General features: G+C 40.3%; 1 protein-coding gene across 1 annotated transcript; it reads left to right on the forward strand.

Moving 5' to 3' along the window:
- The first annotated feature begins 1,622 nt into the window (after positions 1-1,622).
- LOC136429966 (squamous cell carcinoma antigen recognized by T-cells 3-like) lies at positions 1,623-24,160 on the forward strand. The gene is made up of 23 exons (XM_066420153.1): positions 1,623-1,811; positions 4,175-4,301; positions 4,968-5,072; positions 6,732-6,910; positions 7,352-7,457; positions 8,359-8,483; positions 10,057-10,212; positions 10,837-10,975; positions 13,172-13,279; positions 13,785-13,865; positions 14,238-14,296; positions 14,854-14,963; positions 15,399-15,511; positions 15,877-15,953; positions 16,775-16,897; positions 17,500-17,644; positions 18,317-18,525; positions 19,623-19,706; positions 20,636-20,746; positions 21,470-21,559; positions 22,273-22,356; positions 22,749-22,879; positions 23,329-24,160. The coding sequence occupies exons 1-23, from the start codon at positions 1,683-1,685 to the stop codon at positions 23,579-23,581; spliced, it is 2,844 nt and encodes a 947-aa protein (XP_066276250.1). The 5' UTR covers positions 1,623-1,682; the 3' UTR covers positions 23,582-24,160.
- Positions 24,161-24,351: the final 191 nt, after the last annotated feature.

Consider the following 24,351-nt stretch of genomic DNA (forward strand, 5'->3'; position numbering starts at 1 on the left):
TTTGCCTTAGATTCTTTGATATATCAGACGTTTCACGGTATACAAGTACGCTGTTTTTGAGAGACTACAATGAGGCATAAGAAATGCGAACCGGGGTACTACGGTTAACTCTATTCTAGGCATACAAGTAAGTCAGATTCTATTTCTGTGATCGAAAATTTTCCCCAAGCTAACACGGTGGCGATAGGCTGTAAACTAATAAGCAGAAGAAGAAAACCCAGCAGTGGAAAGACTATGGATGGCAATAAGTGAACAAAATTTCTAATCATGATGTACAGCAAAATACCTCCTTACCGGGTATACCCGCTGCCTTGGCAATGCGTTTTTCAGATAAAATGTGAAGGAGAATGTAGCTCTCTGTATGGAAACATTTATATCTTTCATAAGAATTGAAGGATTTTGAAGGAGTTTCGTTAGGGACGTCACTCGGACAGGACGTTAAATGGGTGTCCCACCTTTGCATTGGAGTACGGACACTTTTGCATGGGGGTACGGACATATACCTTTAACATTTAGCCTCTTTTGGCTACTGCTACTGCTGACGTTAGAGAGTAATCAGCCGATTGAATTTCTCCACGTCACTGTAGCCGGACCGCTCCGATGGCTCATGTCTATGCCAGGGAAGCCCTATCGTGGTTCGTCGTGTCAAATATATCTAATGTGTTTGTTTGCGAGGTTGTACATAAATACTTCTGTTGAAACGTTTGAACTTTCAGTTCGAAGTGTCCGGTGCAACCAGCTTATAGGAACGAAAGATATGATGCAAAAGACAACAAAAGACACAAAACGTAAAAAAATTACTCCTAACCATGATCTTGTAGCTTCTTGATAAGCTTTTTTTTCGTTTTCGCAAACATTGGAAATTAATGTAATAATAAAGTAAGTAATAGTAAAAGTTTATTGCACAACAAATGTAACAGGTACAATGAATGGCAAGTTCGTAGGCAGTGCGAAATGTCAATACGGTAGAAAATTGATCGGGCTATCTGCGCCGCAGCGTGAATTTCGCAGCCTCACCTTCGCCTCTAACTGCCGTGTGGTCTCATCTTCACTGTCAGACGAAGAACTGTCCTCCTCGTCATCGTCGGATTACGAACTTCTAAAACGGCCTGATTACGCCTTACGAAAAAGGGGCATGCAGGCCCTCATATATGACTTTGCTTATTAACAATGCTATTGAATTCTACAAAACTTAAGTCTAAACACTACGGTATACAATAAGAGTAATACAGAATACATATGTGGAACTTTGTTACATGATACACAGGAAACATCAATTGTTTGCATCAGAGATCAATCGATTTCTTTTTAGTAAAGAGGTAGATATGCATTGGCCTATGTACAAGGAAATTGCGTCAGGACATGACATAAGTAAATTGAACGTTTCTGGGCTTGTCTTAGTCTCCAACCAGACCCAATGGATTGCAAATACCGTATCCAACTGGAAGAAGGAGCTTGTAATGCAATCCAATCCTTGGGTTGCAAAACGTACTTCCTCTGCCAGTTTGATACGGTCTTTATGCAACCTATAGATCTGCTTGGAGATTAGGCTTGTCTTAGATGGTACGGTTATGTTTGCATTGGGACCGAAGCACAACAGGGGGGGTACCCGTGGCTGCGCGGTGCATTGTGGGCCTGCTGACGCTCAGCGCACGACACCTGCCCCCCTCCCCCCTACCTCCATGGACTCTGCAGAAGAAGAGATGCAAAACCCTCCGTCTGAGGACGTAGAGATGGCACAGGACGATGACGAGGAGGACAGTTCTTCGTCTGACAGTGAAGATGAGACCACACGGCAGTTAGAGGCGAAGGTGAGGCTGCGAAATTCACGCTGCAGTGCAGATAGCCCGATCAATTTTCTACCGCGTACACGTGAAATTTGTTATTGTTTTTCTGTCACGATGATAATTTGCACGAGACTCAGTTGTTGTTGAATAGAAACGCTGGATATAACTTCAGTGTATTTCAGACGACAGAGCCCATAATTTGCTACACACTGTCGTCACCTGACATAACATTTATGCACTGGTCAGTTAGCCTTCGCTGCCTAGCTTGAGTGCTCCACGTTGTGTTGTTGCAATGATTTCAAACAATACTAGTAGTTCGGAGACCTCATATTTTCATGAATATTCTGATTATGCAAATGATCCACATTGGCATGATAATATTTGATATGACGCTTGGTCATATTCACCTTTAGCTAGCTTACACAGGTCACAATTGACGGTCCAATCATCTACCATATACTATGATGTAGTCACTGCACTTTAGATTAGCCGTGGCGACTAACGAAGGGAGTTTTTTCTTGATATTACATATACTATCCCTTCTAATATCAAGAAAAAACTCCCTTCGTTAGTCGCCACGGCTACACTTTAGATTAGTTAGGATTATGACACTTTTGCATCAATTATGCAAATTAGCAATTTATTTGCATAATATTGGTATCTAACTTTAATGTTCCACCTGGCATAAACTACACATGTTCCATGTATTTCATTTTCAGTCCTATAATGTAAAACACTGGTAACATGATGATAATGAACAAGATTTTCCTCATTAATTATGCAAATTACTTAATTAGGTCCCAATTTGCATAATTTGCACTTCATCATGTACATCTCTATCTGAGCTACCTGCATACTACATACAATTGTTCCTTTCTTCAGTTTTTCTATACTAGTATCTCCTGGGAAGATTTTGTCAAAAATGCCCCTGCAGTTCCAGAGAAAGCTGCTAGGGGGCCCAAACCTACACCACTTCTTTCTTACATCACAAGCTATCTCATCAGTATCTGCCACACAAAAATACATAGCACATCCAGGTCAAAAGATACCGAAAAGGAAGTTCTGCTGCAGTACCAAGGTCACATACCAGGGGGCCCAAAATCGACCTTGACAATCGTCTTCCACACACCAACCCACATACTAATTATCATCATAATCCATCCAGAGGTTCTTGAATTTTGCTGACTCAAAAAAATCCAGAAACACAAACACACATACAGGCCAAAAACTATTGATACATTTGTATATTATATATCTCCATTTTTCATATGGAGATAGAAAGAAGAACAGTTGTTCAGAAAATATGGATTGTACACAGAAAAGAATATCAATTTGATGCTTATTGAACCCAAAAGTTCTGGGACCTTGTGTTTTTCTTCTTCAGATTCAGCGCATTTCACAAACATTTTTTCAAAGCACTTTTCAGGAGTGTAAAATAAATAGTCACATACCCCTTTATACCAGAAGCTGTAACTTAGCTGAGGGACCAAAGATTTGATAGAACCATGGTTAGCAAGCGAATTTCTTTTGTTCCAGCGGTCACTACGGAGGCTGGTACTCAGGCTAAGATTTGATAGATCACCCAGTGAATTTCATAGATAAACAATCATAAAGAACGCTTTTGTGAGTTTTGTCTTTTTATCATACTTCTACAACTTGCATTGATCATATTCAAGTTATAAAATCAAGGGTTATACCAATCGTATTTGGGTCTCTCAGCAATTGCCGTCTAGTGGAAGGGGAGCCTTTGGAAATACTCTGTACCATCTGGCAGCTTTGCATGACGTAAAACTTACATCCAGTGACCAACCCCACTTAAACTAAGCCAAGTTACGTTTGGGACCGGCTTTTTAGCGAATACCCACAAACGGCAACTCTGGCGAAGTCGGCGCTGCACGAATCTCATTTTTCTTTGCTCGGAATATGTTCAGGTTGTGCTCCCATTAATTAATCCTAAGTTTCAAGTCAATCCATCAATCCAAATGTAAATTCAGTTATTTTATCCAAAACACCCCTGCAGTTACAGAGCAAGCTGCTATGGGGCCCAAACAATCACCACTTCTTCCTTACATCACAAGCCACCAAAAAATCAAGACCATAGCATGTCCAGGTCAAAAGATACAAAAAAAAACAAAGTTCTGCTGCAGTACCAAAGTCACATACCAGGGGGCCCAAAATCAACCTTAACCTTTGTCTTCCCAACACCTGCCCACTTACCAAATATCATCATAATCCATCCAGGGGTTCTTGAGTTATACTGACTACAAAGACACAAAACACACACACACACACACTGTCAGACAGACACACACGGAAACACCCAAACCAATATCTCCGTTTTTCATGGAGATCATGAACTTACAGCTATTTTCTGGTGTGCTGAACAGGTGAGCAGTAACCCCTATGACTACAACAGCCATGTGGAGCTGATCACCGCCCAGAGGAGGGAGGGTGAACTGGTGGAGGTCAGGCAGGCCAGGGAGAGGATGAGCAAGTTCTTCCCCTTAACAGAAGGTAATGTACAATATAGTAGCACTCTATGGAAAATATTGTTTTTATACACACACACACACACACACACACACACACACACACACACACACACACACACACACACACACACACACACACACACACACAGACACGCACGCAAGTGCACACTTGCATGCACACATGTGCACACTTGCATGTGCACACGAGCGCACACACATGCGTGCACACACACACGTACACACACACTCACTTAGTCACTATCCATTTTTTCCAACACAAAATCCGGATGCTTTTTAATCAGGGCTTGGAATACACACCTGAAACCTGGGAATTGTGGAGAAAACATTGAGGTTACAGAAAAAGATACCGGAACCTGAAACTTGAAATGTAGGAGAAGAAAAAGAATACATCTTGATAAAGTTCTTACTTCAAATCACATATTGTTAAAGAAAGAAAGAAAAAACGAGCCCTGCCAGACAGTGCTGTACATATATGTCAGGACTAGAGTAAAAATTATATGCAATCTGCAAAAATGATGAATATTGACTAACTTCTAAGTCTCAAGAAGACTTATTGATAAGGTAAAGTTTTTCCCTGGCAACTTGGTAAATGGCTTTCATACATTTATGTGTTCATGTTTAAGGAACTAGTTCACATTTGATATCCTTGACCGTTGTCTGATTTCAGAGCTGTGGTTGGATTGGCTGACAGACGAGATGAAGCTGGACTCTGGTAGACAGAACCGAGCGGCAATAAACAAGCTGTTTGAGAGAGCTGTGAAAGACTACCTCTGTAAGTCATGATATATGTATCATTGGGTCGGCCAACTACACTCTTTGCAGCCAGGGGCTGAATTGCGAGGAGCTTACAATTGGTGGGGCTAAATCCCAAGGGTCTGGTGCGACAGCCATTTAATGCTAACTCAGGTGACCTCAATACGACAATTGCCCCATGTGCAGCCATAGGGCTGTAGGATTTGAACCACTCACACTGGGAAGGACCCCTAGTCTTTTCAATAAGTGCAGTGGGTTTTTTAACATGCTTGAGGTGTGGCTCTCCACAAACACAGGACCTCCATATAACGTCCTAGCTATCTGAGGGACGTCCCTCATTTTCACCGGAGTGAAGTGAGGAATGTCCTGTAAAGTGGCTGTCCCAAGGGCACAACAGTGGGGCCTATCAGTGGTTTCGAACCGAGGACCTCTCAGTTCTGGCCGAAACACCCTGCAGATTGCACAACATGATGCCACATTTTAGACATTGCAAATTGGTAGCTAACATGTGTGATAACTATAGGAAATAAAGGCAAGGCTGTTTTTTTAGCTTGTTACCGGTAAATTACTAAGAAAAATAACAAATAAAATTAAGGGAAGACTGCTATGAACCCAGGGGTAGCATGTAGGCGGTTGCAATTTATTCATTAGATGTAGCAAAAGTATAACTTTTGTTGGGAGTAATTTATTTTGTATTCAGTAATATAATCTCTTAATACAAAACTAAGATAGTAAAATCCACCAAAAATGCAGTAGATGACCTTAGAACACCCCTCCGTTAACATGCAGCATAACAGACTGCTATCCGTTATTGTTGTACGGTCTCTTTCATGCCAGTTTCCTTGCTTCTTTTTTGTAAACAAAATTTTATTGGTCTACAGGAAAGTTTTGCACCCAATTCCCTAATGGTTACAGAGTTAGGCAGCAGGGAGAAGATACTACACCCAGACATATACGTATGAGTATATCCAGTACTGTATTTGATCCCTTCCATGTGTACATGTACATGTAGGTGCGGACGTATGGTTGGAGTATATCCAGTACTGTATTTGATCCCTTCCATGTGTACATGTACATGTAGGTGCGGATGTATGGTTGGAGTATATCCGGTAATGTATTATATCCCTCCCATGTGTACATGTAGGTGCGGACGTATGGTTGGAGTATATCCGGTAATGTATTTGATCCCTCCCATGTGTACATGTACATGTAGGTGCGGACGTATGGTTGGAGTATATCTGGTAATGTATTTTGTCCCTCCCATGTGTACATGTAGGTGCGGATGTATGGTTGGAGTATATCCGGTAATGTATTATATCCCTCCCATGTGTACATGTAGGTGCGGACGTATGGTTGGAGTATATCCAGTACTGTATTTGATCCCTTTCATGTGTACATGTACATGTAGGTACGGACGTATGGTTGGAGTATATCCAGTACTGTATTTGATCCCTTTCATGTGTACATGTACATGTAGGTGCGGACGTATGGTTGGAGTATATCCGGTAATGTATTTGATCCCTCCCATGTGTACATGTAGGTGCGGACGTATGGTTGGAGTATATCCGGTAATGTATTTGATCCCTCCCATGTGTACATGTACATGTACATGTAGGTGCGGACGTATGGCTGGAGTATATCTGGTAATGTATTTTATCCCTCCCATGTGTACATGTAGGTGCGGACGTATGGTTGGAGTATATCCAGTACTGTATCGGTGGGATGGAGGATGGGCTGGAGTCGGTGCGAGCGGTGTGCGAGAAGGCGCTGACTGCGGGAGGGCTGCACGTCTCCAAGGGAACCATGCTGTGGGACGTGTACAGGGAGTTCGAGAACGCCGTTCTCGCAGGAATGCAGGTAAAAATTCCAGTTGTATCAGGTGCTGTATTTGTATTGCACAACAGCTACATGTACTGGTAAACTGGCTAGTATTGAAATACACTGTATACATAGTGTGTGTGTTTATTTGTTTGTGTGCGCCTGAGTGTTTATGTGTGTGTGTAAGTTTGTGTGTCCATGTTTTTTGTGTGAATTGGTATGTGAATGTGTGTGTAAGTGAATGTGTGTGTGTTTATGTGTGTGTGTGTATGTCTGCTTTTGTGTGAATGGGAGTGAGTACATGTTTGTGTGTGTGTGTGTGTGTGTGTATTTATGTATATGTGTGGGTATGTCTGCTTTTTTAATGAGTGTGTGAGTGAATGTGTGTGCGTGTATGTATGTATGCACATGCATGCATGTGTGTGTTTTGTTCCGAACCTCTGGTCAGTTCCCTCATGCTCCGTCCTCCTCCCTCTCCAGCCAGACCCAGGGTCCATCTGCACAGGTGACCAGGAGGAGAAGATGCAGGCTCAGATCACCAGGATCAACTCCATCTTCAGGAGACAGCTGTCCATCCCTCTCCTCGGTCAGGATCACTTCCTTATCCCTTTCTTAGATACCACATCTTTTTTTAGACTGGCACACACGGTACTTAGTAAGAAGACATTTTGAAATTACTGTAATTCTTTTTTTCTTTCACAGTGACTATAACTTTATGTTCACTGTTTTCACGGTCACCTCTAGATCTGTACCGTGAACTTATCATCACACATTACATACGTTCTATAAATCACTTGCCGCCACTGTGAAGTTCAGTGAAAATGTCCATTTTCATTACGCCGTGAAATTTTGCTACCGTGAAGATAAAGTGAATAACAATATGTGTCGTTTCCTGTTCTAGAAGCCATGTAGCTTAACAATGTTTCCTCATAGGTAGAATGGTATAAACAGTATTTTCATTAGGCCAAACAAGCTTGATTTAATGGATGACGCACTCTGAGTTCCATATGATATCAGTTGTGACTTATTCTCTTTTTGTGAAAACTGAAAAGGGCTCTTCTTGACAACTGCTCAGTTTGCAACAACCTGTTTTGTTAGGATGCTGGAATTGCCATGCATTTGATTTTTCTGTAAGCTATCAAGTAGAGAAATTTTGTTGTTTTTAGAAACCAACTCAATATACATATAAAAGTCATCCACAGAATCAAGCCTGATATGTGGGCTAAGACATTGTATGTCAGCAGGTTTACTTCAGGTAGCTTCAGGGTTTTGCCCAGTGTCCGTCATTCAGTCGTTTGACGGAATCTATGGCTAGTTGCTAAAGATGGACAAAGATAATGGACATTTAAAAGATTAGAATTAGGTAAAATCACCGCAGGAGGTTAGCATGAGTTTGTTGAATGAGGAAAAGAAACATTACGCGTCTGTGTAAAACCCTATTTCAGCAGCAGCTGCTAACATATGTCCTTCTGTGTGTTGTTGTGCAGGTATGGATGGTACATATCTGGAGTATGAAGAGTTCCAGACAGGACCGGTGGATGCCACAGTGAAGCAGGCCTACCAGAAGGCACTCGAGAAGCTCGAGAAGTACAAACCCTTCGAAGAGTCGTTGGTGAGCACTAAACAATATATGTTGTGTTGTATCATATGTTTGCAATCAGTCTTAAAACAGTATTCTACCCCAGAAGTGGGTATTATTTTCTGATAGATAATATTTTTCCGGATACAAATGCACCCTTTTGGCTAGATTACCTCAGCTGTCTTTTCAACAATAATCCTTTTCTAAATCCATGTACCCCCATACGGACCCGCTTCAACTTCGGGCAAATTTATTGCTGACAGTAGACGAAATAAGCTTAACGAAAGCAGTCGAGTCACTATCACACATTTAGGGAGGCACACAAAAAACATTTGAAGACTATCAAGTATTGAGATACAGAGATTTTGGTACTTTTGTAAGAAACATTGAACTAAAGGCATTGTTGGAAGGGTCCTCCGGGGAAGTCAAGAACTTGATTGCTGTAAATGTAATGTTTGCCCTACATTCAGGCTTCAACTTCTGGTAGATTTGACAAAACAAACTGGATTCAAGCATAACAATTTAGTCTCTAAGGAATTATGATACTCGCCTCTGGAGTGGAATGCTCCTTTAAAGCAGGGGTTGAATTACAGTACCTTTCAGTTAATGGGGCTTGATTGTAGGAATCTTGAATAGCTGCATCTTGACAACACCAGTTCAACACATAGTAACATCAGCAATTTACGTCACGCACCGCCAGCAGGAAGCTTGTGACGTAAACAACATTTTTAGGAGTCATTGATGTTGTATGTATACGATATTTATAAGCCATTGTATTGTATGAATGGGGTTAAGTATTTTGTCCCAGTGGCTGAATTGCAGTAGATTACAATCAATTTAGATTGAATGGTAAGGATCATGAATGGCTGTCATTAGCACCACTAATAAATACCTCAAAAGTTGATACAGCAGTGAGACCACATTCATATTGGGGATTGTTGAATTGGAAATGGGTTTTTGTCAAATTCTATGTGGAAAAGCTTATTTTGAAACTGTCTCAAACCATCTCTCAAATTTTATCAGGAAACTTTTACTAACAAAATCGTTTGTAGGTCCAAGCTCTTTTGGAAGAAATCCCACCCTTAGGATTTATTGGCTGCAATTATATTGTTTTTTATAATTGGAAAATGACTCAAATGTAGGCATGGCTTGATATTCATTTTTGGAATTGGATGCACTGGTGCACCTAACATAAACCTTAGGTGCACAGAACAACACAAGATAAAGTAGAATGTCAGCAAAGCGTATTTTACAAACCCTACTGCCTGTATTAAGAACCTCCATCTAAAATTTTATAGCAATACATCAAACAAAGTGAAAAAAGGTTATATGATATTATGTTTTCAGATATTTGAATTTCAAGAATGTTTTGTATACCAGTGTACAATTATTTTAGTTATAGTACCTCTACCCTACAACCTACAAAAAATGTCTGGTGCACTGGTGCACCCACAGTAAAAAATTAGGTGCACAGCTCCAATTTTGGCATGCATCCAGTATTTCGAGCCCTCTAGGTCTGTTATTCAAAGCCTCATGTTTTCCTTTTTTTCCGTTCTGATGATATCTTCAGATGTATTTTCATACGACCCATGCTTTGCTTGTTTAGACCAGTGCTCCAGCCCCGCGGCTCCAGGAGTACCTTGCGTACATTGATTACGAGCTCGCTGAAGACGAACCAACCAGGATCCAGTGTATCTTTGAGAGAGCCATTCAGGAGAATCCTCTCGTGGTGGAGCTGTGGACTAAATACACCCACTATCTGGTCAGTATCTCTCACTCAGAAGGATTGTGAAAGGTCAAGATGGAAGAAACTTTGCTTCAGGAGGTTTTTTGTAATACAATGTACCTAATACTAGTACCTTAGATCCTTCCATGAATTTGTTACAAAGGTTCAACATGTCCGACAGTTTTCCTCCAGACAGTGTTGTCAAATGTGGCTTGTAATTTGTATGAAAAGCAGTAAAGATGATGATGATGTAATTTGTGATACACAGAATCATATTTGTAAAAAAATTGCTAAATTCCTTCCCCCGCTACATGATCTTGCTTGGTTTGGCCCTTTGACAAAGAGAAGGCATTTTGGAAGAAATCAAACCAATGAATTGTTATAATGTTATTTCTATTCAAAACTGTTCCCTTTTTGTTTTATATCATATTATGTTGTATCTTCAAAGGAAACCATTTTGATCCTGAAGATAAATAATTTATGATTTACTAACTCATGCAGCCCCGACCAGTAACATGCAGATTAAAATTCTTAACTTTATTTAATTTGCAGATGCAATATTGCCAACAAAGAGCTCACCACACACTACTTCATGCTGCTTTCACTATGATATATATATTTTGCCACATCATAAAAGATGTTGTCTCAATGTTTGTACAGGATACCAAGCTCAGAATACCTAACATTGCGCTGGCCACCCACGAACGCGCCACCAGAAACTGTCCCTGGGCCGCCGCCCTATGGCAAGGGTACCTCTTGGCCCTGGAGAGACACAGACAGCCAAAGGAGAAAATAAAGGGTGAGGCAGACTCTGTTGATTTACTGTTTCCTGAAGATATACTTGTATGTCTTAGAAATAGGATTGAATTATTATGCATCTCTTTTTCTTCTTTAGGAATTATTTGTGATATGTTCTGTACAACATGACTAATCATCGTATGCTAATGCCAGTGATGTGATATGAGTGGCAAAGGACACATGTTGAAATGAGGATGTTATTCTTTCTGAAAGACATCTTTTTGGAGATGACTCGGCACACCCCACTAATATAATGTCCTTGATTTCCCTAGTAAATGGATCAGTATCTATATCGGGTATAACCACCCTTCAACATAACACATCAGCTTCTCAGGCATGCGGCACGGCAGTGACCTGTCACACCTAACTTTTGCACATCTAGCAGCAAGTGTTGTTTAAAGCTATCTAATAAGGATGCCCCTACCTGGCCTACCATACTCTAACATTAGTTCTATGGAATAACGTATACTATCTTTGAACACCTCAATCAAGCACTTAGTATGATGCAGGGTGCGAAATACCCGGTTGCGCACTTGCGCAGCGCAACAATATTTTGGTTGGCGCAACTTATCTCTTAACCCAGGTTGCGCGATGCGCTACCTAAATTTTGGGCCGGAGAAATCAATTTTGCGGCAATTACTTGGACGAAGTAGAAAATAATTGGACTAAGGAAGCTCACACACCCGTGTGGTGTGCACACACACTCTCTCTCAGTCTCGTAAATTTTCAAACCAAACATATAAATCGACCCCCAACTAAACAAGTTAATAAAGTTACCGATACTTTTTCACTCGTTTGCATCCATAGTCAACCTGTTTTATTGTGCCTGGAACGCAAAATTCGTCGGAAAGAGAGCGCGGCTTAGCGCTCGGCTCTTGTCCGCCATGTTGAATTCATCGACTCTCGCTGAATATCGCGTGATTACGCGAGAGTAATGACGTGTAATCTGCAGTACCGGCAACTACTGGTAGAGGGCAGTGTTTGAGTTGCTGTGTATTTTATGGGCGAAATGTTGCTAGTGCTTTTTGGGGGGCAAAATTAAAAATTACAGAAGTGGAGATGGAGCCACTTTACTAATAATAAGCTGGGATTTAAAGATTCTTTACTTTGCAACAATGATTATAGAATAAACAATGTTGTGACAGTGAGATAAAAACTGGACAATGACATAGACTATTGCATATATTTTATGATTATCATACATGTACATCATTAATAACTCACCTGTGAATTTTTCAATAAAAAATATAGGTGATTTTATTCCGGGGGTACTTTTATTAGACTTTGAAAATAGGCCCAGTAGCAACTTTTATGTAAGGGATGAGAATAATGTACAGGTACAAGTCCTATTGCAGTGTAGCTATTGCAGTGTAACTCTTGCTAGAGCAGAAAAAGCAAAAAGTCTATGGGTGTTGAAAAAAGGATTTATTTGTACTAAAAAAATAGCCGTGCCGTGTCACATGAATTGTATTAATTTGTTTGTTGTGGGTAATGTGGTGTGTTATTTACATTGTATATCATTGACTTTTATTTTGAAACAAAAACACATTTAAGCACTAGTTATATTGTTAAAGGCTATGTAATACTATGTACTTACAAAATATAATTTCAAGAAATCAGTGAATTTTAGGTGGGGCAACCTGAAATTCTGACGGGCAACCTAGCTTTCTACCTAGGTTGCACACCGTGCAACCTGGCTCAAAAAAGTATTTCGCACCCTGTGATGATATTGTTTTTTTAATCTATGCTGTTGCCATGACGTCAGCTTAGCAGCAGAGCTGAATAATGTTCATTATACAGGGCGCTGACGAGTGGCGCTGAGGTGGGCGTTAACTTTACATTTAAAGTTCTGTGAGTTCTTGGTGTTCACAATGTCCTGCGGGAGGCTATTGCGCAGCTTTACTGTAGCAGGGATGAAAGTTCTTCTGTGCCAGGAGGAGGATGACTTGACAGGTTCTAGGACTGCACTGTATTGGGATGTGGACAGGCGAGTATCTCGGCGATGAACGTAGGGCTCAGGTAGTAGGTTGTTCAGTAAAGTTGGTGCGTTTTGATAGTACATTCTGTGTAGAAGTGTGAGGGCTCCAACATTTCTCCGTTGTTCTAGAGGCTGCCACATATGGTGACTGCTGCTAATGTTGTGTGTAGAAGTATGTAGATGAATATAAACTTAAGATGTCCTACTGTGTTCATACAGAGGTGATGGACACTGCCCTGCCTGCTGGTTTCCCACAAGCCTCTGACTATGTCAGTCTGTGGCAGACGTACTGTGACTACCACCGCAGGAGAGTCGACTGGACAAAAGGTAGACATTTTGACCTTCTGTCATCTCAGCAATGTGTGGAAATCTTTAGGGATGAGAAACTGTTAATACAGTCAAACCCCCCCAAGAAGACCACTCAGGGGACCAGTAAAATCTTGTCTATATGTGGGATCATTCGTCTTCCAATGTCTCGGAAAAAGAAGTTGAACCCAATTAGTAAGAATATTATTATTAAGCGCAAGTACTAGTAGTTAGACTAGTAGTCACATGTTATGTTGTGCATCATTGTCCATCCCTCCTTTTCATGTTACATGTACTTGCTACGGGCAAGAACTTGCAATAAAATTTCTACATGAACTCAGTCTACATAATTCATACTTTATTTATGACCATTCGAATATTCAACAAATCTTACGGACTTACAGCATTCCATTATTGATTTTCATCTATAAATGTAACAGTATGTGATACCTGTATCCTAATTCCTTGTGAAGAAATGCATGGTTTGTAGCTGTTTTTGTCATTTTTCTTGCTTGGATGTCTCTAGATGCTGAATCCCCAGGTGTTGATGAACTAAGATCCACCTACCAACAAGCTGTGGACTACTGCAAAGACAGCCTGCAGCAATGTGAGTCAGACTTTTGATATGCAGAACTCTTACATTGGTCACTTGATATGATCATAATAAACTTGGAAAGACACTAAGAATCGGGAAAATTGATAAAATGTTAAATACAAATATCTTAGGTCATGATATGGTAAAAACTCACAGTCTCTTCAAAGTTGAAGTTAGATTGTCTCTTCAAATTGTTCAGGTACAGGAACGGGTCCGGACCTGTACCTAAACCTCTGTACCGGTATCTGTCCCCTGTACCTGATGTTACATTCAGGAACGCAGCACTAGTTATGGAATGGGTACCAACCATAACCATATCAGCCTATGTGATATACTGGCATGATTCAAACTGATAGCAGAACTGAACAATCTCTTTCTCCACAGACTTTGGTGAGACTGGTGACCCACAGTGCACCTTACAAAGGTCCTGGGCAAGAATAGAGGTATGTGTGCTGGGGTGTTAGAATACTTGTCAATGCTAGTTTATTTGCAGTAACTTTAAAGTTTGAAATATTCAAACATTGATGTTTTCATTGGAGCTCATTTCATGGTAGTGATCATAGTGCAATGCTAAAATTTCTTCCAACACTAAGGTACACATGGATCAAACTTTCAGCGACCACTGTCGCCTTCTTCAGGATCAATAATGACCAATCACTTCCGAACGTAAACCCATGAGAGTTACAGACATATGACCTTATTGACACGACTGAATTTATGGATACGTGACGTCAGCAATTGGTCAAACGTGCCAGGAAGTTTATAACGCCTGCCGTCTCTGTTTAGTGATGGTTGGAGTGACCTGATATATATTGGCCTCCTTTATTCCTCTAACAACGTAGTACAGTGTCCAATATTCTTACTTTGTCTAGTGAAATGGCATGGTCCAGTGATTCGATATGTTGAGAGACTTTCAATGACAGCTGGGGCCTTTGTGTTCAAGGAATCTAGTGCTTAAAACATTGATGTTTAAGGCACTGTGTCATACCTTTGACCCCAGGCCAAGCACTGCAAGAATATGGGAAAGGCAAGGGAATTATGGGATGGCATCATGGCGGAGGGGCACGGGAGGGAGGCTCAGATGTGGCTTGAGTATGCAGACCTGGAAAGGTGAGTCGAGCAGATTCTTCAAGGAGGCGCAGTTTCAATTACAATTTAGCCCACAGTTTTTGCCATGTGGCCCCATAGTGACTTGACATTTAACAATATATATTATGTTCCAAGACAACAAGTATATGACGACTGTCTTTAAGTTCTTTCTCAATCAATAAATGGGTATTAAACTTTTTAAAGTATAATTTTGTACTTTCAGAGGTTATTAGTAATGATTGTTCTGCATTCAATCTGACAGCAGAAATCACATTGAAGTGTGACACACATGTTAAGATAGTCATGACCCTGGCTATGTCTATCTATTTTGATTAATCTTACTGGTAGACTATTAACTTCTTAATCTTGTATAATCACAAAGAAGATCTTGCCAGTCTTTTGGTGTTCGTATAAAACTCATGATATTTTGTTATGTATTATTTCTCTTTTATTCAGATCATTTGGAGACGCAGAACGCAGCAGAAAAGTGCTGCAGAAGGCTGTTAGTAAGGCCAGCGACTGGCCAGAGTCAGTCTGTGAGGCCCTCATCAACTTTGAAAGGGAAGAAGGTGAATGTAGACAAGGCTGTTGTCTGTCACTACACTTCTAGTAGTACTGAAAAATAAGTCATATGGATCCAGTTTAGCTCACTGAAGATCTATTTTTCCACTGGTCGTGACAGAGAAGACAGACGCTATGTACAGTGTTTACAGGTTCCTTGTACCAGGAAAATTCTCCTAGCTCTTAACGACAAGCACAATGAACAGTGGACCACGGCTTTGCGTCCCGTCCTAACGACTGCGACCCTTACCGATGGCGTGCATGTCGAGTGAGTGACACTGCTTGATATTAACAGATGCCATTCTACCGAATATACTGTAACATGATTTATATCCTACAGATTAAAGATGAAAATTGTGTTATTTTTTTGTAGGTACACTTGAAACCTACGACAATGCTGTAGCCAGATGCGAGGCTCAGCTCAAGAGAGTCCAGGAGAGAAGAGCCAAGGTGAGATATACATTTGGACCAACTTTTCTGTTCGTCAATTCAGATGGTGACATAAAGCCGGCGACCCAATGTATGAGGGAGCTTCAGGCTCCAAGCGTCAAACCTCTGCATATAAAAGACCCCATCACACTTATCGAGAAGAGTAGGGGTGACCCGGTGTGCTTGGCTCTACTTGAAAAGGCGTCAGGCTTCACCACAATGGAGGATGACTAGCCTGCTTTACCTACCTTACATGTATCTTCTGTATGCACTGTTTGTGACTGTAAGTAGAAACAGACAATGGAACACCTACAGATCTTCCCCCTTCTGCCAGAACTCTGTAGTTTGTAGTTTGATATTGTTAACTTTGTATAATTGTTACACAGCCTTATGCTAGTTTTATCATTTATGTACATATGTAAACTCTGTGGTGTTCATATGTGTCATGTAGTTTTGTCCAGTCAGTTTGGACCATAGGAAGAGTAGCTTTTAAGCTAATTGTGGATCCCAATAAACTCAAACTCAAACTCTGCACACAAGAAGTCCTATGCCCAACCCCTAGTCAGTTCTTTACAGGACAAGTGTAATGTACTTTGAGAACTAATAGCTGAGTAGTGTTGTTTTATAACATGTTACTTTCATTTTGAACTTCATTTCATTTCATAGGTTTCAAGATTCCCATGTACATGTGTATAGAATTCATTAGGTACTTATTATATAATTTTGACTTTTATCTTTCATCATTTGATTTAGAACAAGAAGAGCTTAGCTGGTATATGTGTGTCTGTCTGTCATGTGTTAAACATGTACTTGTAATAAGCAATTTTTATTTTCTTTTGTAGCAAGCAGAAAAGGAGATGGTGGCAGCCCAAGCAGAGGAACAGAAGGCCGAAGCCAGGAAAAAGAACAGGGCAGAGAAGAAGACTGCCAAGAAACAAGAGATGAAGCAAGGACAGAAGAGAAAGGTGGGATGTTCATCATCAATGTATAAACAATCCTTTTTGACACAACAAAAGTACAGCGACTTCCGTAAGGTCTTCTACAACTATACAATCATACAAACAAACAAACAAGTGGATACAAATCAATTAACCTAGTATATACAAGTACATGTATGTGAATAGATCAACATGTTGAGTTTGACATATCACTTAATATACATTTTGTACTACTAGTTCGAAGATCTAAACATTCTTTGATATATTTACCTATTTGCACACAGGAAAGGTTATGTCCTTGTATATACTGGTAGTCAAACCTGTATACTTGTTCTACATAAACATAATACACCTGGCCAATATGACCACTTTTTGGCAATCACTTGGATAATTTTCCTATTGACACAAGCATTTAGAACCCTGTCTATAGTAACCACCTGTCCACATAGACCAGATTTTATAGGTCCCCTGATTGGTCTTTTTGGGCAGGTTTGACTGTACTTCTGCCCATATCCTTGCACATGTACATGAACCTATAATAGGAAAAACATTGTAGGATAGGTGGATTCACACAAAGTCAAAGCGACAGCCATCTTTGTGCTGTAACACCCACATTCTTTTCTTTCTAGTTGGATCATCAGCCATTTGTGAAGTCAGGAGGCACCCTTCACACAGTGGAGTCATCAGTGGATGAGGAGGGGTTCAAAGTGCCTTCCATGCCTGCACCCAAGACTGGGAAGGCACCCGAAGAGCCACCAGTGAAGAGGGCCAAAGGTCTGCATCGTTTTTTACAAGTCACAATCTTGAAGTTGTTGTTTGCAGTTAAGTCATTGTTTTCATTTAAGTCAAATGCAAACAACAACGCTCTCATGAAAGATGATACCTTGTTCAGACTAGTGGCAAGGTGTTTGAGGTCCTGGGTTAAAATCCGGGGTCCCCTGATTTGTCCTGTTGATGTTGTGCCCTTGGGAAAGGCACTTCTTGACACGACTTTCCTCACTTCACTCAAGTTTAATTGAGTACCTAGCCATGTTTGAGGAGAGCCACACCTTGATCACGTAAAAGAACCCACCACACTTACCAAGAAGAGTAGGGGTCCTTCCCGTGAGTGGACCATATAGAATCTGTCCAGATATGCTGCTTGTACTGGTCAGTACAAACCTGGTATGTTATGCCTTGAGGCGGTTTACCGGGTATGCAGAACAAACAAACAAACAAGACTGCCCAATGTTTCAGATTGCATTATGTGATGGTTTTCATTCTACGATGCGTAAAAGTTATCTCAGCCAATGTGAACATGATTCGTGCTTTGTCAAATTGTGTTTCTGTAGAATTAGCCTTGAGAATATGCTTGCGGGTGCCCTCACAAAATAACTCAAATCTCAGTATCCAGAAAAGGTCTCACATTTTGCAGAATCATCACATTCTGATCTCCCTGACTCTCAGGCGATGAGACAGAGGAGGTGACGTTTTCGACGTTTTCCGCGGCGTGGCAGTCCATCCACGAGGCCACGATCCCGCCCGCCCCCTCTCCGACGTCCACGGGAGATGTCCACGTCCACGACCCCGAGAGGGAGCGGAGGTCGGTGTTCGTCAGTAACCTGAGCTACAACCTGCAGAACCCCCAGGACAAGATGAGAGAAGTCTTCTCAGAGGTATGTCTGCTGTCACTCTCCTCTAACTATGTATAGCTAGCTCTTTTGTTTTAAAGGCACCCAGAGCATTTTATGAGGCTTGAAAACTGGAAATATTCTAGTTGCTGTAATTATTATGAAATTGACATTTAATGCCACTGTTAACCACATTTGCGTACGGATTTCTTATCAAAAGTGCTCAAAAGCAGCACAGACATAAGCTACATTGTGATCTTTTAGTTTCACTCGCCTAGTGTAAATAGGCCGATACCATAGCCCCGCCCACCTCCGTCAAAACGTAGAAATGCAAAATTAAAACATAAAAATGCAAATATTTGACGGACATGCAGTCACTCTCTCATTGGTCGAACCGCTAATTGTGACATATGGTATAGTGTTATTGAAACTTACTATGTGTAGGAATGACTAGAAATTTGCCTTTTTTTACTTAAAGTTTCAAGCCTCATGAAATGCTCTGGATGCCAAGAAAATGTTGATGATGATACGGCAAAAACTCAAGCGACTGAATAAGATTTTGAAAAAGTCAGCATCCACTATTTTTTGTCAGTGACTAATGAAAAGAACTGGAGAACCAGGTTTTATACGAAAACTCTGAATTGAACATCTGACTGTTTCAAAATTCTATCCAGTTGCTTTTTTTTTAATTAGTAACTATTTTGGCGTATCTTATTACCTGGATGTCTAATCTTCATCAACGTCAAACTTTACAGTCTGTATACCTGAATAGCACTACTAACAATACAAGATATTAGACAATACATTTATTCTAAAATTAACTTTGTCTACAATTATACATTCAAATGTTCTGAACTTCTAAAATGTAACGATCACTATATGAGTATTTAGTTATTTAGTGTAATGACCTCCAGACTTCACAGAGAGCCTTGCTGTTAATCATTTCTACTTGATGTTTAGAGGTTGATACTTCTAAAGGGTCAGACTTAACAGAATGTAATAAGTGTTAAAGCTGAAGATAGACTGTTAAAGTGTTACATATTACCTTGCAATTACGAAAAGCTCTGAAACGTCAATTTTGGATACCTTAAACAAGAAAAACTAATTTTCTTCCAAAAAAAATCTGTGATGTTACCTGATAGTGTGGAGAAGTGGCAGACGTGAGACTGGCCTTCACAAGTAAGAAGAAGTTCCGAGGATTCTGCTATGTGGAGTTCAAGGATGAGGTATGTGTAATGCTGTATCTATCACTATTTTTTCTTTGAACCATTGAGAACTACTAACACCCTCCACTTCAAGTTTAGAATTCCACTTTTCCCATTTTGACAAGTGCTTATATTTTCAATATAAAAGCATTCAAGTGAAAAATGCTTACATATAGTTGATGAGTATGATGTACTTGAGTATGATGTACATGAGTATGATGTACATGAGTATGATGTACATGATTGATAATAATAACTTTCATGAATATTCATTTTGAAAATTTTCTTCCTGCAGGAATTTGCAGGAATTCCTGCAGAATCTGCAGGAATCCCTGCAGGAAGAATTTGTCCTGCAGGAATTTCTGAGAACTATCTTCTCTCAGACATTTACATGTAACTAAATCTTGGGAGCTGTGAATGCATCAAGTTTGCGGTGATTTACTTTCACGGTTCGGAGAAAATGAAGTTTTTGCAGTGATTTTTAGTTCGCGGTTGAATCAAGGTTGTAGCAGGTGGTCAGAAGACAGAACAAGCATTTTTGCAGTGGTCTTGAGTTCATGGAGAAGAGTTTACCGCAAAAATCGTGAACATTAAATCACCGCAAACTTAAATGCATTTACTGTATGTTTCTTTTTCTGATCAGGTTTGACTTTTGCTTTACAATATGATCAACCTGACTGCATGCATTTCTAAACAAACAAATATAGACTTGAAAGTGGTTTGGTTTTAGTGTCAGACAACAGTGTTAATGTTGTTCCAGTCTGCTGCTGTGAAGGCATTGTTGCGATAGGTACTTTTGTTATGATTAGAGTCAAGAACGTTGATTTATGATGTTATGATTCATCTAACTGCATGTATGTCTAAATAAACAAAAATGAAAAATAAAAAACAATCGATACTTGAGGGTGGTTTGGCTTTAGTGTCAAACAAAAGTGTTGCTGTTGTTCCAGTCCGCTGCTGTGAAGGCCCTGGGTTTCGACCACAAAGAGGTGGAACGGCGCCCCCTGTTTGTTTCCCCCTGTATTGACAAGAGGAAGGGAGACAAGTTCCATGGATTTCAGGTGAGCATGGCTTGATACTGAAATAATCAATCTTGTAACTGAAGCATCCTTTTACAGTGTTGGATATCATATTTATTTCATCATAAATGTTTCTATTGTATGCACTTTTATCAACATGGTTTTTAAACGCACTTAAAACTTAATGGAAAGTTGCCAATGCGACCTCTCAGCCATTATCAAGCACAGTACAGTCCATGGTATATGGTCAGTAAGCTTTGTCTAAAGCAACCAACTGCGCCGCAGTGTGATTGCATTAAGTTACAGTACGACTAGTGGAGGTTTCACTTTGAAATGCCCCCAAGACATTTTTTTTAAACACAGTTATGTAATACTGGATTTAGTTGGTCAGAAATTACCCGTGCAATGACAGCCTTTCTAGTGTTGAATTGGTGCAGGGTTTACAATCACAATATAACACACAGGTGGTGCTGTCGCAAGGGTCTGGGCGGCTGTCAGTCGGCACCACCAGGTGACCTCAATACGACCTTCCCCAACCTAATTCAGGTACCCATTCACACCTGGGTGGGGTGAGGAAAGTCGTGTTAAGTGCCTTTCCAAAGGGCACAACGTCGGTGACATGACAGGATTCGAACCCGGGACCACTTGGTTCTGAGCCAAACGCTCTGCCATTAAGCCACACGACCCCACTTAAATTTGGAAAGCTGATGGTGCGGTTTTGCTGATTCCTTTTACCTGATGTTTTGTTTGATTGTTTTCCTTCAGTATGCCACCAAGCTGGAGAAAAACAAGCTGTTTGTGTCCAACCTGCCGTTTACTGTCACCAAGGAGGCCCTGGAGAACATCTTCAAACAGGTGGGGGACTGGTCTGAGAGACTGCCTCACTCAGCAGTCTTAGTCTTACATATATATCTTACTTATATACATATATGTTATATGTATATTATGTTTGTATGTGACTTTATTACATTGTGTTCTACTTGTTTAAGTTTTAAGTTTTGCAAGAGTTTAGGTGTGAAGTCATTTGTTGTGATATGATCAGCCATTGCTGCAAGGTTTTGAAAAGTTTCCAAGCATACAATATGTTGAGACCTGTTAAGTTTTTAATGCTGTTTTTGTGCATAGCATTCATCATTATTTTTTTCTACACATTTTTATTCAAACATACATAAATACATTGTATAATAGCACATTTGAATGTACACATTTACGATTCCACAAATATACAATACATATTGGTACAGGGGCCATTTCCACTTGCTATTTGGCTAGAGTGTGCTCCCTATAACTTTTTTGTCAGGGGTGCCGTGTTTCACCCCCCCCCCCCCCCCCCTGGATTTTCTGTGCTAGGGTCTCTTCCCTAGGACTTCTGTGCAGGTGTGTCTTGCCTGGGTTTCGGTGCTGGGTTTTCCTTCCCAGTGTTTTGATTCATCAATATTATAATATAGAGAATAGTGAATAGTGAACTTGAAGGTGATATTGGATTAAGATGCATTTTTACTTCTTCTTACATGCTAAAAAAGTAGACTGCGTACAGTTGCTAAGTTCCCACTGTGTTTGTTTCCCAGCATGGTCCGTTGAAAGGAGTGAGGATGGTTACCTACAGGTCGGGTAAGCCAAAGGGACTGGCTTATGTGGAGTATGAGGACGAGGTAAGGCTTATTCAGTTATAGTAGCTCATTTACTGTAAATTAGGCCATGTTGATTTGATTATATGGATGACAAGTTTTAAAAAAAACGTTTTCAGCCATACTGTAAATCATATAAAGCAGCTGCAAAATAGGAAATATGTGCCATAAATTGAAAAGAAATCTTTCGCGAAACAGATAGTGACATAGTACATCAAAGCAAATTCCAAAGTCAAAGAAGAAGATGTGAAAGAAAAAAGTTTTATGTTCGCGGTGAAACGGTCGCTGCGAAAAACTGCGAACATAAAACCACCACGAACATTTCTGCATTTACAGTCCTAGTTGCTGTCCTTGGTGCTGAAAACTTTTCACATTGCCTTATTCAACATGGTTCACACTTTTAACCTGTGTTTTAGCAAACGGCCAGCCAGGCAGTCCTGAAGACAGACGGGCTGATGATCGGGGACAGGAAGATCGAAGTGGCTGTCAGCAACCCTCCCACACGGAGAGGGGGGCCTCATGGGGAGGGGGTGAACGACAGGCTAAGGTAGGAAAACGTTTCACCTGTAGCACTGTGTACCTAAACTCATGTTCAGATTCAGGTCCGGATTCAGGTCCAGAGGTTCAGGTCAGGACGTGAACCCATGGCATATGTGTGCTAGAAATATATTTATTTTTTTCAGTTACATATAGAATTCCATGTTGCCATAAATTTTACATGCAATTTGTCTAGACTAACAGCATCAGAACATGTAAGCCTCAAGCAAGACATGTATGACTTGATACTGTACCTTTTATTTTATTTTATAGTACTCACTTGGCACAAGTGCATCCATAGGTTGCTAAGGCTTTAACCTTCCCCCTGCTGCCTAACTCTGTAACCAATAGAGAACTGAGTGCAAAATGGCTACTTCAGAGTGCTTAAGCATAAGAAAATGAAAGAATACCCTTTGCAAGGTGTTGTGAATTGACATTCGATACTTTTCTGTGCATTAGGGCCGACACATTTAAGGAGTCCCAGTACAGAGGGAAAAGTCGCACCCAACTGTCTCTCCTCCCACGGTCTCTCCACAAACCCACACCTACATCGGCCAGTACTTCCAAACCTCCTACAGGCAGCAACGGGACCACATCATCAGATAAACCAACGACCACGTCAGATCAACCAACAACTAACCAGGACCCACTCAAACAGGGAGGCAAGAGACTCACTAATGCAGACTTTGCCAAAATGTTCTTTAAGAAGTAGTAAAACACTGTAGGTTGTAGGTACTGTATAAGAAAGGCAGCTGAAATACAAAAATAGACCATTCCTTACAACCTAGTATCTGCTTGTATTTTTTTCTAATTTTTTTAAGTTAGAAGTTCTACCCATCTGTGGGTAATTAGAATGAAATGCCAAATTAATGAATAAACATATACCTTTTCACCATATACACATCATGTATGTGATGAAAATTAATCTTACTATAAATGGTAGTTTTCTGAAAGACAGTGAATATAGTCAGTAGATAACTTGTGATGTGTTAAAAAGTCCCATATGAATTGTGAAAAAACTTTTGTAACTTTTCCTTTGCCTTGATTTGATTATTTTCAATACCCACAATAGGGGTTACATGAACAATTAGGATGATAATGCATTTGAAAATGATTAATGGAATATTCCCTACACCCGGTAACCTTTTGTCAAACTCGACTTTTGATAAATGCCTACTGTTCATACTACCAATGCACCATAGAGCACTGTCAAAATAGGTCTTAAAATGTACTATGGTATGTACATTGTATGATGCTAGCATTCTACAAGAGATGAAATTTGAGAATCAAATGGCTCCCAGAAGTTTTTAATGGGTTCTACACCATTGCAAGATGCAAGAGCAATCATGCACATTATATGCATGTAGTATAGTGTAAACTGTAAAGGCATACTATATGCAGATGTTTGCATCAAAGTGCTGTAGTATTACAATCCTGAATGATACTTCATTCATTATGAAACTGATTTTAAAAGTTTGCAGC

Source organism: Branchiostoma lanceolatum, chromosome 3 (assembly GCF_035083965.1).
Source record: "Branchiostoma lanceolatum isolate klBraLanc5 chromosome 3, klBraLanc5.hap2, whole genome shotgun sequence".
In the NCBI taxonomy this organism is placed as follows: domain Eukaryota; kingdom Metazoa; phylum Chordata; class Leptocardii; order Amphioxiformes; family Branchiostomatidae; genus Branchiostoma; species Branchiostoma lanceolatum.